This window comes from Pteronotus mesoamericanus, unplaced genomic scaffold, assembly GCF_021234165.1.
Source record: "Pteronotus mesoamericanus isolate MK-2021 breed Mesoamerican mustached bat unplaced genomic scaffold, CSHL_Meso_final contig_164, whole genome shotgun sequence".
In the NCBI taxonomy this organism is placed as follows: domain Eukaryota; kingdom Metazoa; phylum Chordata; class Mammalia; order Chiroptera; family Mormoopidae; genus Pteronotus; species Pteronotus mesoamericanus.
In genome coordinates, this window is record NW_026555065.1 from 26,225,471 (window position 1) to 26,238,937 (window position 13,467).

The 13,467-nt window shown below is 36.6% G+C and overlaps 1 protein-coding gene across 1 annotated transcript in view; it reads right to left on the reverse strand.

Annotated features, from left to right (window-relative positions):
• The window catches only part of TMCO5A (transmembrane and coiled-coil domains 5A), a 54,895-nt gene that overhangs the window by 19,866 nt on the left and 21,562 nt on the right, over window positions 1–13,467 (reverse strand). Inside the window, exon 2 of the mRNA XM_054564094.1 lies at window positions 12,545–12,589. Coding sequence (XP_054420069.1) covers window positions 12,545–12,589 — 45 coding nt within the window. The remainder of the gene's footprint in view (window positions 1–12,544; window positions 12,590–13,467) is intronic.

The following is a 13,467-nucleotide window of genomic DNA, read 5'->3' on the forward strand; positions in this document are numbered from 1 at the left end:
ATAGCTCTGAACAGGTTGTCCAGGGCCAATTAGAAGCAACATCAGACAAAGATCTACACCCGCGTTTTTGCAGATTTACCTAATACACAAAAACAAATACAAAGAACCAGCTAAGATAGAAAAACAAAGAAACAGATGCCTAATGAAAGGACAAGAGAATTCTCCAGAAGAGCTAGATGAAATGGAGGGAAGCAATTTATCAGATAGAGACTGCAAGGTAATGATTATAAGAATACTCAACAGCATAAAAAAATACAAAGAAAGCATAAAAAAGACTAGCCAGAAATAAAGAATGCAATATCTGGAATAAATAGTACACTGGAAAGAATAAATAATAGATTAGATGAACCAAAGAACTGAATTAGTGATTTGGAAGACAAGGTAGAAGAAAACACCCAAGAAGAGATAGAAAGCAATCATAGCTGGGGATTTTAACACCCCATCGACTTCAATGGATAGGTCTTCCAGGCAGAAAATCAACAGACAGTGGCTTTCTATGACACATTAGATCAAATGGGTTTATTTGATATCTTCAGAGCCTTTCACCCCAAAGCAGAAGAATGTGCATACTTTTCAAGTGCACATGGAATGTTTTCTAGGATAGAACACATGTTAGGACACAAAACAAGTCTCAATAAATTCAAGAAGATTAAAATCATATCAAACATCTTCTCTGACCACAATGTTATGAAACTAGAAATCAATCACAGGAACACTGAAAAACATGCAGACATGGAAACGAAATATCATATTATTAAACAGTGAATGGGTCAACAATGAGATCAAGGAAGAAATCTAAAAATGCCTTGAAACAAATGAAAATGAGGACAAAACAATCCAAAATCTGCGAGACACTAAGAAACCAATACTAAGAGGGAAATTCATAGCATTACAGGCCTATCTTCAAAAACAAGAAAAAGCTCAAATAAACAATCTAACTTTACATTTCAAAGAACTTGAAAAAGAACAACGCACAAAGCCCAAAATGAATAGGAAGAAGGAAATAATAAAGATCAGAGCAGAAACAAACAAAACAGAGTCAAAAAAGTGATACAAAAGATCAATAAATCCAAGAGCTGGTTCTTTGAAAAGATAAACAAAATTGACAAAACTCTAATCAGACTCATCAAGAAAAAAAGAGAGAGGACCACAGTAAGTAAAATCAGAAATGAAAGAGAATAACAACTGACACCAAAGAAATACAAAGGATTGTAAGAAAATATTGTGAACAACTATATGCCAAGAAACTGACAACCTGCATGTAATGGATAAATTCCTAGAAACATACAATCTTCCAAAATTAAATCAGGAAGAATCAGAGAATCTGAATAGATAGACTACACATCTAGTGAAATTAAAGCAGTAATAAAAAAAACTCCCCCAAAAGAAAAGCCCTGGATCAGATGGCTTCAAGGTGAATTTTACCAAGCATTCCGAGAAGAACTAACACCCCTCCTTTTCAAACTGTTTCATAAAATTCAAGAGGAGGGAATTTTAGATCAAGACACTGCAAAGAAAGAAAATTATAGGCCGATATCCCTGATGAACATAGATGCTAAAATCCTCAACACAATATTAGCAAACCAAATGCACCAATGCATCAAAAGACCATACACCATGATCAAGTGGGATTTATTCTGGGAATGCAAGGTTGGCACAACATTCGCAAATCAATAAATGTGATCTACCACATCAACAAAATGAGGGATAACCACATGATTATATCAATAGATGTGGAAGAAGCATTTGATAAAATCCAGCACCCATTTGTGATAAAAATTCTCAGTAAAGTGGGATTAGAAAGAATATACATAAACATAATAAAGGCCATATATAACAAACCCACTGCCAGCATCATTCAGAATGGGCAGAAACTACAAGTCTTCTCCTTAAGGGAAACAAGACAGGGATGTTTGCTTTCACCTTTCTTATTCAACATAGTAAAGGAAGACCTAGCCACAGTAATCAGACAGAAGAAGAAATAAAAAGCATTCAAATAGGAAAGGAAAAAGTAAAACTGTCTTTATTTGCAGATGACATGATACTGTACATAGAGAATCCCAAAGATTACATCAGGAAATTACTAGAACTAATAAATGAACTCAGAAATTAGCAGGATAAAAAATTAATATCCAAAAATCAGTTGCATTTTTATATGCCAATAATAAACTAAAGAAAGGGAAATTAAGAAAACAATCCCATTCACAAATACTACAAAAAGAATAGAATACCTAGAAATAAACCTAAACAAAGATGTAAAAGACCTATACTTGGAAAATTATAAGACACTGAAGAAGGAAATTAAAAAGATACAAATAAGTGGACAAACATACTGTGTTCAAAGATGAGAAGAATTAACATCATTAAAATGTCCACAATATCCAAAGCAATATATAGATTCAAAGAAATTCCTATCAAGATTTTAACCATGTATTTCACCGAACGAGAACAAATCTTTAAAAAGTTTATATGGAACCACAAAAGACCTGCATAGCAACAGTGATCCTAAGAAAGAAAAATAAAGTTGGAAGAATCACACTACCTAATATCAAACTATACTATAAGGCTATAGTAATCAGTTATAAGGCCACACCTTCATAGTCAATTAATATTTGACAGATGAAGCAAGTACATACAGTGGACTAAAGATAGTTTATTCAATAAGTGGTGTTGGGAAAATTGTACAGATACGTGCAGAAAAATGAAACTAGATCATCTTATTATACCACACACAAGAATAAATTCAAAATGGATCAAAGACTTACATGTTAAACTCAAAACCATAAAAACTGTAGATGAGAACATAAGCAACAAAATCTGGGTCATTGTGCATAGCAATATTTTATTGGCTATATCTCCCCAGGTAAGGGAAAGAAAAGAAAAAAAATAAACAAATGGGACTATATCAAACTAAAAAGTTTTTGCACAGCAAAGGAAAATATCAACAAAATAAAGACAACCCACAGAATGGGAGAACATATTTGCTGATATATCTGATAAGGGGTTAATATCCAAAATTTATAAAGAACTTAACAAAATTCAACACCAAACAAACAAACAAAAGCCAAATTAAAGAATGGACCAAGGACCTGAACAGACACTTCTCCAAAGAAGACATACAGATGGCCAATAGATGTATGAAAAAGTGCTCAATGTCACTAATTATCAGAGAAATGCAAATTAAAACCACAATGAGATACCATATCACACGTTTCAGAATGGCTATCATCATCAATAAATCAACAAACATCAAGTGCTGGTCAAGATGTGGAGAAAGAGGAACACTTTTGCACTGTTGGTGGGAATGCAGATTGGTCCAGCCACTCTGAAAAGCAGTATGGGGATTACTCAAAAAATGAAAAATAGATCTGCTTTTTGATTTGGCTTTTTCACTTCTGGGAATATATCCAAAGGAACCTAAAACACTAACTTGAAGGAACATGGGCACCCCAATGTTAAATGCAGCATTATTTACAATCACCAAGATATGGAAGCAGCCCTAAGTGTCCATCAGCAGGTAAGTGGCTAAAACAACTATGGGCATTTACACAATGGAATGTTAGTCAGCCATAAAAAAGAAAATTTTACCTTTTGTGACAGTTTAGATAGACCTGGAGAATGTTAGGTGAAATAAATCAGTCAGAGAAAGACAAATACAGAGTCTAATGAACAAACTGAACTAACACGGAAAATGGGGACAGACTCATAGGAGAGCAGGATGACAGCTGGGGGCGGAAGGAGGTTAAAGGGTGAAGGGATTGAGCAGACAGGAAAAAGGACTCATGGTCATGAAAAAAATGAGGTGATTGTTGGGAAGGTGGGTATAAGGAGACTAAATGGTAATGGAAAAAAATAAAATAATTATTAAATTAAAAAAAAAAAGCAAATGCTTGATGAAAACTTACCAAACCTCTAGTAAGGGCTAGATACTTGAATCCAGGAACAAACAGAACATTTAATTATCTCAATCCAAAAAACTTTCTCCAAGGCACATTCTATTAAAACTCAAAAATTAATGGTAAAGAAAGAATTCTTAAGGCAGCTAAGGAAAAGAAGACAGTAACTTATAAAGTTAAGCCCATTAGCTTATCATCAGATTTCTCAGCAGAAACCCTACAAGCTAGGAGAGAGTAGAATCAAACACTTAAACTATTGAAAGAGAGAAACTAGCACCCCAAATTAATATATCCAGGAAAGTTATTTTTTAGATATGAAGGAGAAATGTTTTTCCAGATCTACAGAAGCAGAAGGAATTTACCACCACAAAATCTCCATTACAGGAGACTGAATGGGGTTAATTTTTCTTGAAACAAATAAAAAATAAATTAAAGGATACAAAACTATAAGTAAGACAATGAACCGACAAACAGAAGCACGATATTGCAAACCCTTTTCACAAATGGTTATTATTCATTTACATATAAAGGTTAAAGGAAGTAAAACATTTAAAATAAAGAGAAGAAGAAGACAATAGCTACTGCAATTCAGGAACAAACTCACAGTATAAATAAGGATAATTTGGCACAATAAACACATAAAAAGGATGGGAGTATAGTTCTGAATTTGCAAAGGGGAATGGAGATAAGAAGCATTCAGAAGAAAAAGAACTACTGCATATATGACATTTCTTTTGCATATACCCAGTGGTAGCCACACAAACAAAAACCCCAAAACGAGACACATTACATAAAAAAATAGAAAACAGGAAAAAAATCAAAGAATACTACCAAATTAAAGCAACAGACAGATATACAAGAAAAAAAATGGTGACACAGAGCAAACAGAAAACAAGAGATAAAATGGCTACAGGAAATCCTCATACATCAATAATCACCTTAAATGTAGATGGACTGAACTTAGCAATAAAAAGGCAGAGTAGCAGATTGGACCAGAAAACAAAACCCAACCGCATGCTGCCTTCAGAAGACATATTTCAGCTGCAAGGACAGATATAGTCTCAAAGTGAAAGGGTGGAAAAAAGATTCTCTGAGAAAATAGCATCCGGAGAAATGTGGGTGTGCTATACTTATATCTGACAAAACAGATTTCAAGATTAAAAAGTAACAGACAAAAGTGGATATCTTATAATGATAAAGGTGACAATACATCAAGAAGACAACACTTCTTAATATATATGCACCTAATCAGGGAGCACCAAAATATATACAGCAACTACTAAAAAAGTTAAAGGAAAAAATGGACAAAAACACGATTATAGTAGGGATATAAATACTCCATTTACAACTATGCATATATCATCTAAACAGAAAATCAATAAGATACTGGCTTTGAGTGACAAATTATACCAAATGGACATAATTGACATTTACAGAGCCTTTCATTCCAGAATGCCAGAATGCCAGAATACAGTCTTCTCTGGTGCACATGAAACAGTCTCAAGGATAGACCATATGTTGGGATGCAAAACTAGTCTCAACAAATTTAAGAAGATTGAAATCATACCAAGTATATTCTTTGATCACATTGCTCTGAATTTGGAAAACTGCACAAAGCAAGCAGGAAAAAAAATATATGTGGAGATTAAACAAGATGTTACTAAGAAACAACTGAGTCAAAGAAGAAATAAAAAGAGAGGTCAAAAGATACATAGAAAAACACGGCACACTTCCTTATACAATCACGTCAAAATTACAGCTAAACTATAGAACAACCATCATTCACAACCATCAAAAATTGAGCTGAGTGGAAGTTCTACAACTATAGAATTAAAGATGAAACCAACTATAGAATTAAAGAATGAAACACACTGAGACTGGTAGAAGGGGTGGAGATGTGGCACAGGCTGGTCTCACACCCATGTGTGGTAGGTAAAAATCAGAAGGAACATCTGAGCAGCAATGGGTCCCAGCCCTATACCAGGCCACCCAGCCAAGGGCTTCCGTGCCAGGAAGAGAAGTCCCCATAACTTCTGGCTGTAAAAACCAGTGGCGATTGAGGCTGTGGAAGATGGAAACTACTGGAGTCTCAGGCAGCTCCCCTTTAATGGCCCCCACACAGACTTACTTAGACTCACTCCCACTGAGCTCCAGTGGGCGGGGGTCGAGGGCAGCGGATTGAAAGGCATCAGAGACATATGGAGAGGAAATGAACTGTCTGGCATCAGGGTGGGAGCTGAGGGGAGTTTTCTTCCAGACAAAAGTGCTGACAGAGGCCATTGTTTCTTTTCTGAGACCTCCCCCTAGAGAGCCATAGAGCCACAGAACTAGCAGGCGGTGCCTTATCTGAGATTCCATTAACATGGCTCACACTGTTTACCCCACCTTGGTGATTCCCTGAGGCCCTGCCCCACCCAATTTTCAGGCCCATCCAAGCTGTTTCCAGTGGCTCTTCCGTACAAATGGCTTGTCTTTGTACTTGCTTCAGATTTTCCTAAATTCTCTTAAACAAGCAGCCTCTGCCTTCAGTGACCCTGTACCTCTTGCTCCGTTGTCCCAGGCCTGGTAATAGCAGCAGTTGGCCTTGGTTCATAGCTTAGCCTTACTGGGGCACCTCTCTGCCCAGCAGAGTAGCAGCCATCTGCAGATCTCTTAGTAGCTTATGCTGTGTGACCCTGGACAGAATGGAGTCAGCGGCTGACCTTGGACATGCCAATAATAATCAAGGCTCAATTACAAGGGGTGGATGTACACAGACCACACAGTGGGCCCACCTTAAGTACCCAGCTTGGATGATAGGGGAAGCTATGGTACAAGACTCTACAGGACACCTACTACATTAGGCCACTCTACCAAACCTGAGAGATGTAGCAGCTCTACATAATACATAGAAAAAACACAGAGAGGCTGCTAGAATGAGCAGACAAAGAAACATGGGCTAAATGAAAAAACAGAACAAAACTCCAGAAAAAGAACTAAACACAGTGGAGACAAGCAATGTAGTAGATACAGAGTTCAAAACACTGGTTATAAGAATACTCAAGGTGCTTAGTGAGGACCTCAATAGTATAAAAATATGCAGTCAGAAATGAAAGATACATTAATTGAAACAAAGAACAATTTACAGGGAAACAACAGTTGAGCGGATGAAACTGAGTGAAATCAGCAATTTGGGATATAAGGAAGGAAAAAAATACCCAATCAGAAGAGCAAGAAGAAAAAAGAATTAAAACGAAAATGTGTAAGGAGACTCTAGGACAACTTCAAGCATTTCAACATTCACATCATGGGAGTGCCAGAAGGAGAAGAGAACGTGCAAGAAATCAGAAACCAATTTGAAAAAATAATGACGGAAAACTTCCTTGAGTTAGTGAAGGAAACAAACATACAAGTCCAGGCAGTACGGAGTCCCGAACAAGATGAACCCAAAGTGACCCACCACAAGACACATTAAAATTAAAATGCCAAGGGTTAAAGACAAAGAGAGAATCTTAAAAGCAGCAAGAGAAAAACAGTTAGTTACCTACAAGGGTGCTCCCATAAGACTGTCAGCTGGTCTCTCACAAAAAACTTTGCAGGCTAGAAGGAATTGGCAAGAAACATTCAAAGTGATGAAAAACAAGAATATACTTCCAAGATTACTCTACCCAGCAAAATTATCATTTAGAATCAAAGAACAGTTAAAGGGCTTCCCAGACAAGAAAAAGCTAAAGGAGTTCATCACCACCAATACAGTATTATATGAAATGTTAAAGGGTCTTCTTTAAGAAGAAACGATAAAATAATATGAACAATATGAAGGCAAATAAACACATACCTATCAACAATTGAAACTAAAAAACAGAATAAACAAGTAGAAGATAAACAGAGTTATAGATACAGAAAATATTTTGATAGTTGCCAGATGAGAAAGAAGTTGGGGGAATGGGCAAAAAAAAAAAGGTGAAAAGATTAAGAGTATAAATTGGTAGTTATAGAATAGTCACGGGTATGTAAAGTACAGCATAGGGAACAGAGTAGCCAAAGAACATATATGCATGACCCATGAATATAGACTATGGTGTGGAGTTTACCTGAGGGAGTAGTGGGTCTTTGTAGAGGGGAGCAAAGGTATGAAAACTGAAACAACAGCAATAGCATAAACAATAAAATATAGTTAAAAACAACACATAGAGGCAAATGAGAATGACAATACAACACATCAAATCTATTAAGATGCAGCAAGAACAATAATAAGGGGAAAGTTTATATTATTACATGCTGTCAGGAAACAAGAAAAATCCCAAATAAATCACCTAATATTATATCTTAAAGAACTAGAAAAAGAACAAATGCAGCCCAAAATTAACCAAAAGAAGGAAATAATAAGAATTAGAGCAGAATTGATTGAAATTGAGAACAAAAAGACAATACAAAAACTTAATACAACAAAGAACTGGTTCTATGAAAAGATTTATAAAATTGATAAACCCCTTAGACTCACTAAGAAAATAAAAAAGAAAACTCAAATAAATCCAGAAATGAAAGAGGAGAAGTTACTCCAGACACCACAGAAATACAAAAGGTCATACAAGAATATAAAAGCCTATATGCCACCAAATTCAAAAACCTAGAAGAATTGTTCTGTTCTTAAAAATATGTAACCTTTGTAGAATGAATCATGATTATCTGGAAAATCTAAACAGACTGATCAACAGTGAGAAAATGGAAACAACCATCAAAAACCTCCCCAAATGTAAAAGTCCAGGACCAGATGGCTTTAATAGTGAATTCTATCAATTATTCAAAGAATTACTACCTATCCTTCTTACACTCTTTCAAAAAAATTGAAGAGGCAATACTTCCTAACACATCTTTTGAGGCCAACATTACCCTGATACTGAAACCTGGCAAGAATAACACACACACAAAAAGTATAGACCAACATCTCTGATGAATAAAGATGCAAAAATCCAAAACAAAATACTAGCAAATTAAATACAACAATATATAAAAAAGATAATATAGTACGATCAACTGGGGTTCATTCCAGGGACTCAAGGACAGTTCAACATATGCAAATTGATCAATTGCTACACCACCTTAACAAAATAAAGGATAGAAATTATATGATCATATCAATAGACACAGAAAAAGTATTTGACAAGATACAACATTCATTTATGATTAAAAGACTCAGTAGAATGAGTAAGAAGCAAAGTACCTTAATATAATAAAAGCCATAGAAGACAACTGTTTAGCTAATAGCATACTCAATGATGAAAAACTGAAAGCTTTTCCTCTAAGATCAGGAACAAGACAAGGATGACTACCCTTGCCACTGCTGTTCAAAATAGTACTGGAAATCCTAGCCAGAGCCATCAGGCAAGAGAAAGAAATAAAAAGTATCCAAATATGGAATGAAGAAGTATAAATGTCATTTTTTTGGAGATGACAAGATTCTTTATATAGAAAACCCTAAAGACTCCACCAATAACTATTAGAAATAATAAACATATAGTAAGATAATACAGTAAAGTTGCAAGGTACAAAATCAATGTATTAGCAATACAATTTAAGAAAAATAAATTTAAAAATTCCCTTTGCAATTGCAACAAAAGGAATGAAATTCTTGGGAATAAACATAACAAAGCATGTGAAGGACCTACATACTGAAACCTATAAGACATTATTAAAAGAAATTAAAGAAAATATAAAGAAATAATAAGATATTTTGCGTTCATGGACTTGGAAAATCAACATAGTTAAAATGGCCATATTACCTAAAGTAATACATAGATTTAATTCAATCTCCACTGAATTCCCAGTGGTATTTTTTAAAGAAATGGGACAAAAATATCATCAGATTTATGTGAAACCATGAAAGACTCTGAATAGCTAAAGCAGTCCTGAAGGGTTGGGGGAAACAAAGCCAAAGGTATCACATTCTCTGACTTCAAATTTTACCACAAAGTGACAATAATCAAAAAAGTATGGTATTGGCAGAAAAACAGACACATAGACCAATGGAACAGAATTGAGAGCCCAGAAATAAACCCATGTGTATATGGGTAAGTAACCTTGAACAAAGGAGGCAAAAACATACACTAGAGAAAAGAAAACCTCTTCAATAAATGGGAAAATTGGAAAGCCACATGCGAAAGAATGAATGTTGACTGCTATGTATTACCACATACAAAAATTAACTCAAAATGGATCAAAGACCTAAATTCAAGCCCAAAACAATAAATTACATAGATGAATACACAGGTACAAAACTTACAGGCTTTGATCTTAGAGAAGTTATGATTTTGACCTCAAAACAAAGGAAACAAAAGCAAAAATAAGTGAATGAGGGCTATGTCAAACTAAAAAGCTTCTGCATAGTAAAAGAAACTGTCAACAAAACAAAGATGTAATCAACCAAATGAGAAAAGATACTTGCAAACAAAACCTTCAACAAGGGGTTAATATCCAAAATACATTAAGAACTCATAAAACTGAATAACAACATCAAAAGTTCAATTAAAAAAAATGGGCAGAGGACCTGAACAGACACTTCTCCCAAGAAGATATACAAATGGTCAACAGATATATGAAAAGATGCTCAACATCATTAGCTATTAGGGAAATGCAAATCAAAACTACAGGATACTGCCTCACAGCTGTTAGAATGGCTATCATCAACAAGGCAAATAGCAATATGTTAGAAATGTTATGGAGAAGAAATTATCCTCTGCTGGGAACCATCCCGCCTGGTTTCAGGGACTGTAGCCTCACTGACAGGCAAGAGGGCCCCAAGGCTGGAGCTGAGCAAGGAGGGAAAATAGGTCACTGAGGAGACAAAACCTATCCCCCTGGCAGGTTTTGTCTCCCCTTCACATCACCCGGCTTGGCTCCAGAGGATGGCTGGTTAATCAGTGATGGGTAAGACCCTTCGATGGCAAGGTCAACCTAAGAGAGTGCAGTCGCATGGGGGCCATCAGGGAAGGACTTGGGGGACACAGAGTAGAGGTAAAAGACCCTCACCTCCTGCTTTGTCATGGCCAGAGTCCTCATTCTATCTCAAAGAAGTCTCTTTATCCCTTGGCTGCTCTGCCCGCCACCTGACCAGGTCAGTGAAACAATACTAAAGGCAGGTACAGCCCTGATCTAGATCAGGGGGTTCCTGGGGACAATAAGGCCTGGAAAAGGAATGCATTAAACCCTATGAAACTTACTTTGCTAAGAATGCCCTTGAGTTAATGAGTACTGATGTTCGGGACCGAGCATAGAATGTGATCAGTTTCTCAGGTTACAGGGCTGACCTGGCACCACCCTAGCTACCAGACCCTGACCTGAGGCAAATCTCTGTGTTCCTTCAGTCATAGCCTTTTGACATTGATTGATGAGCTTTGCATGCTGTTTATCCCTGCACATCTCGTTCTCAATAAAAGCCACTTCAAGAGAAGGGCTTGGTGCATTCTCCACTAAAGGGAATCACCACCCCCTTTTCCTAGCAGACCGAAAGTGTCTGGAACAACTTATTTTCCTCCAACTGCAGCAACCTAGGGTGGGGCTCTGTGGGAACAGGGTACCCCATCAATCCTCATTCACTGCTGGCAGGAGAGTAAATTGGTACAGTCAATGCAGAAAACAGTATGGATGGAGGTGCCCCAAAGAATTAATAACAGAGTTACCATGTGACCCAGCAATGCTTCTTTTGTGTATCTACCTGAAAAATTTGGAAACATTAATGTGTAAATATAGATGCGCCTCTGTGTTCATTGCAGCATTATTCACAGTGGCCAAGATACAGAAGCTGAAGTGTTCTTCAATAGATGATTGGATAAAGAAGATGTGGTACAAATATCCAACAGAATACTACTCAGCCCTAAGAAAAGGTGAAATACTCTCGTGTATAAGAACATGGATTGATCTTGAGAATATCATGCTAAATATAATAAGCTAGATGAAAAAAATTAAAGACCATATGATTTCTTCACTCATGTGCGATATAAAACTGAAAATGATAAATAGACAAAGAAACAAACAAAAAACAGACAGACAATAGGCTGGTGGTTACCAGAGGGGAAGCGGGACTGGGGGGAGATAGTAAAGGCCAAAGGGAGGGGGTCAAATATATGGTGACAAAAGGAGATTTGACTTTGAGTGGTAAACACACAATGCAATATATAGATGATGTATTATAGTCTTGTACACTTGAAACCTATATAATTTTATTTACCAAAGTCACCCCCAAATATGTAATAAAAATGCAAACATCTTCTTTGAAGTAAATTAAAAAAAAGAATGGTAATGCTAGAGTAGTCCAGAAAGGGTACCTTGTCACATGGGAAGCTCTCAATAAACTTTTCTTTTTCTGTGTGTCAATTAATTAATTGAAATGGTTAACCAGGAATAAGGTGGTGAGACAGAAGGACTGTTGAGTAGGAATGGGATGATTTTGGAAAAGAAAATCCTACTTTGGAAAGACTGGCTCGGACAGTGGATTTACAAATGTTCTCACTTCAAAACAGTATAGAGTCCTTGGGGTACAGTGCAGTGGAGGATGGGTAGACAGAAGTAGAAAGAGAGAGGGGATTAGAAGATGAGGGAGAGCATCAAGTAGCAGACCTGCTTCACATCTCAGTCCTAGGATGTGGTTTTGCATGACCACGATTACTTACTCGTAATCTAGCTGATTTTCCTTGTGTTCTTCCATTGTAGATCCCCTAAAATACCAGCAGAGTTGTATCTAATGAATTGGGGGAATATTTCCATTTGTAAAAAAAAAGTAAGTAGCCAAGAGTCCTAAAATACAGGGGCAAAATTAACTCGTTTCCTCCCCCCAGTCTTCTCATTTTGGCCACGTCAAAACCCAGCCTTTTGATTCTTCTCCCTGTGATCTGATTATGCCTCAGTAAGGATACAATGACAATAGAGGGATAATGTTGGCAAATTCAATGTATGTCTTGTTAGCAGATATATTCAGAGATGGTTCGCCAACCAAAACCTTTTGGAAATTTATATACAGCAGTAAGAATCAATAAAGTTTATCAATTGTGCTAAATCTCTTTTTGCTCTAGGCTTAGCTGCTTTATTTAAGGCCCCATGGAAATGGCTTAGGTACCTAACCACCCTAGAGAGTAATCTCTCTGCTCTCTAGCCTGGCCTCTGCAAGGATCCCTAGGTATTGAGATCCTTAGTATTAAATTAGGCAAAGAAAAACCAAGCAGAATTAAGTAATTGGGCTCATTCTGCGTCTTAGTTTCCTCCTTTTCTTCATTACTTCAACAAACTCCACCTCCCTTCTGATGTGTATGGTCTTTCTGATTCTGCCCTAGTCAATTTTCTTCTGTAGAGTCTAATCTTTCGCCACTGGAACTATCCAATAGAATCTCGGAACCTTCCAAGTAGTCATGGCTCTGCTATTGACGTTGGTTGGGTGGGGCAGCGTGTCACAGTGGGGAGAATGACAATGGTTTCTCATCATTGGTGCAGAATTCAGACCCTATATGGGTGCCTGTGTTTCATGGCCAAGTCTTTCCTCTGGTAGCAATAGGTTTAATGGGTCTGAGTTCTGGGTATATGAAGGGTTAGCCCCTTCTTT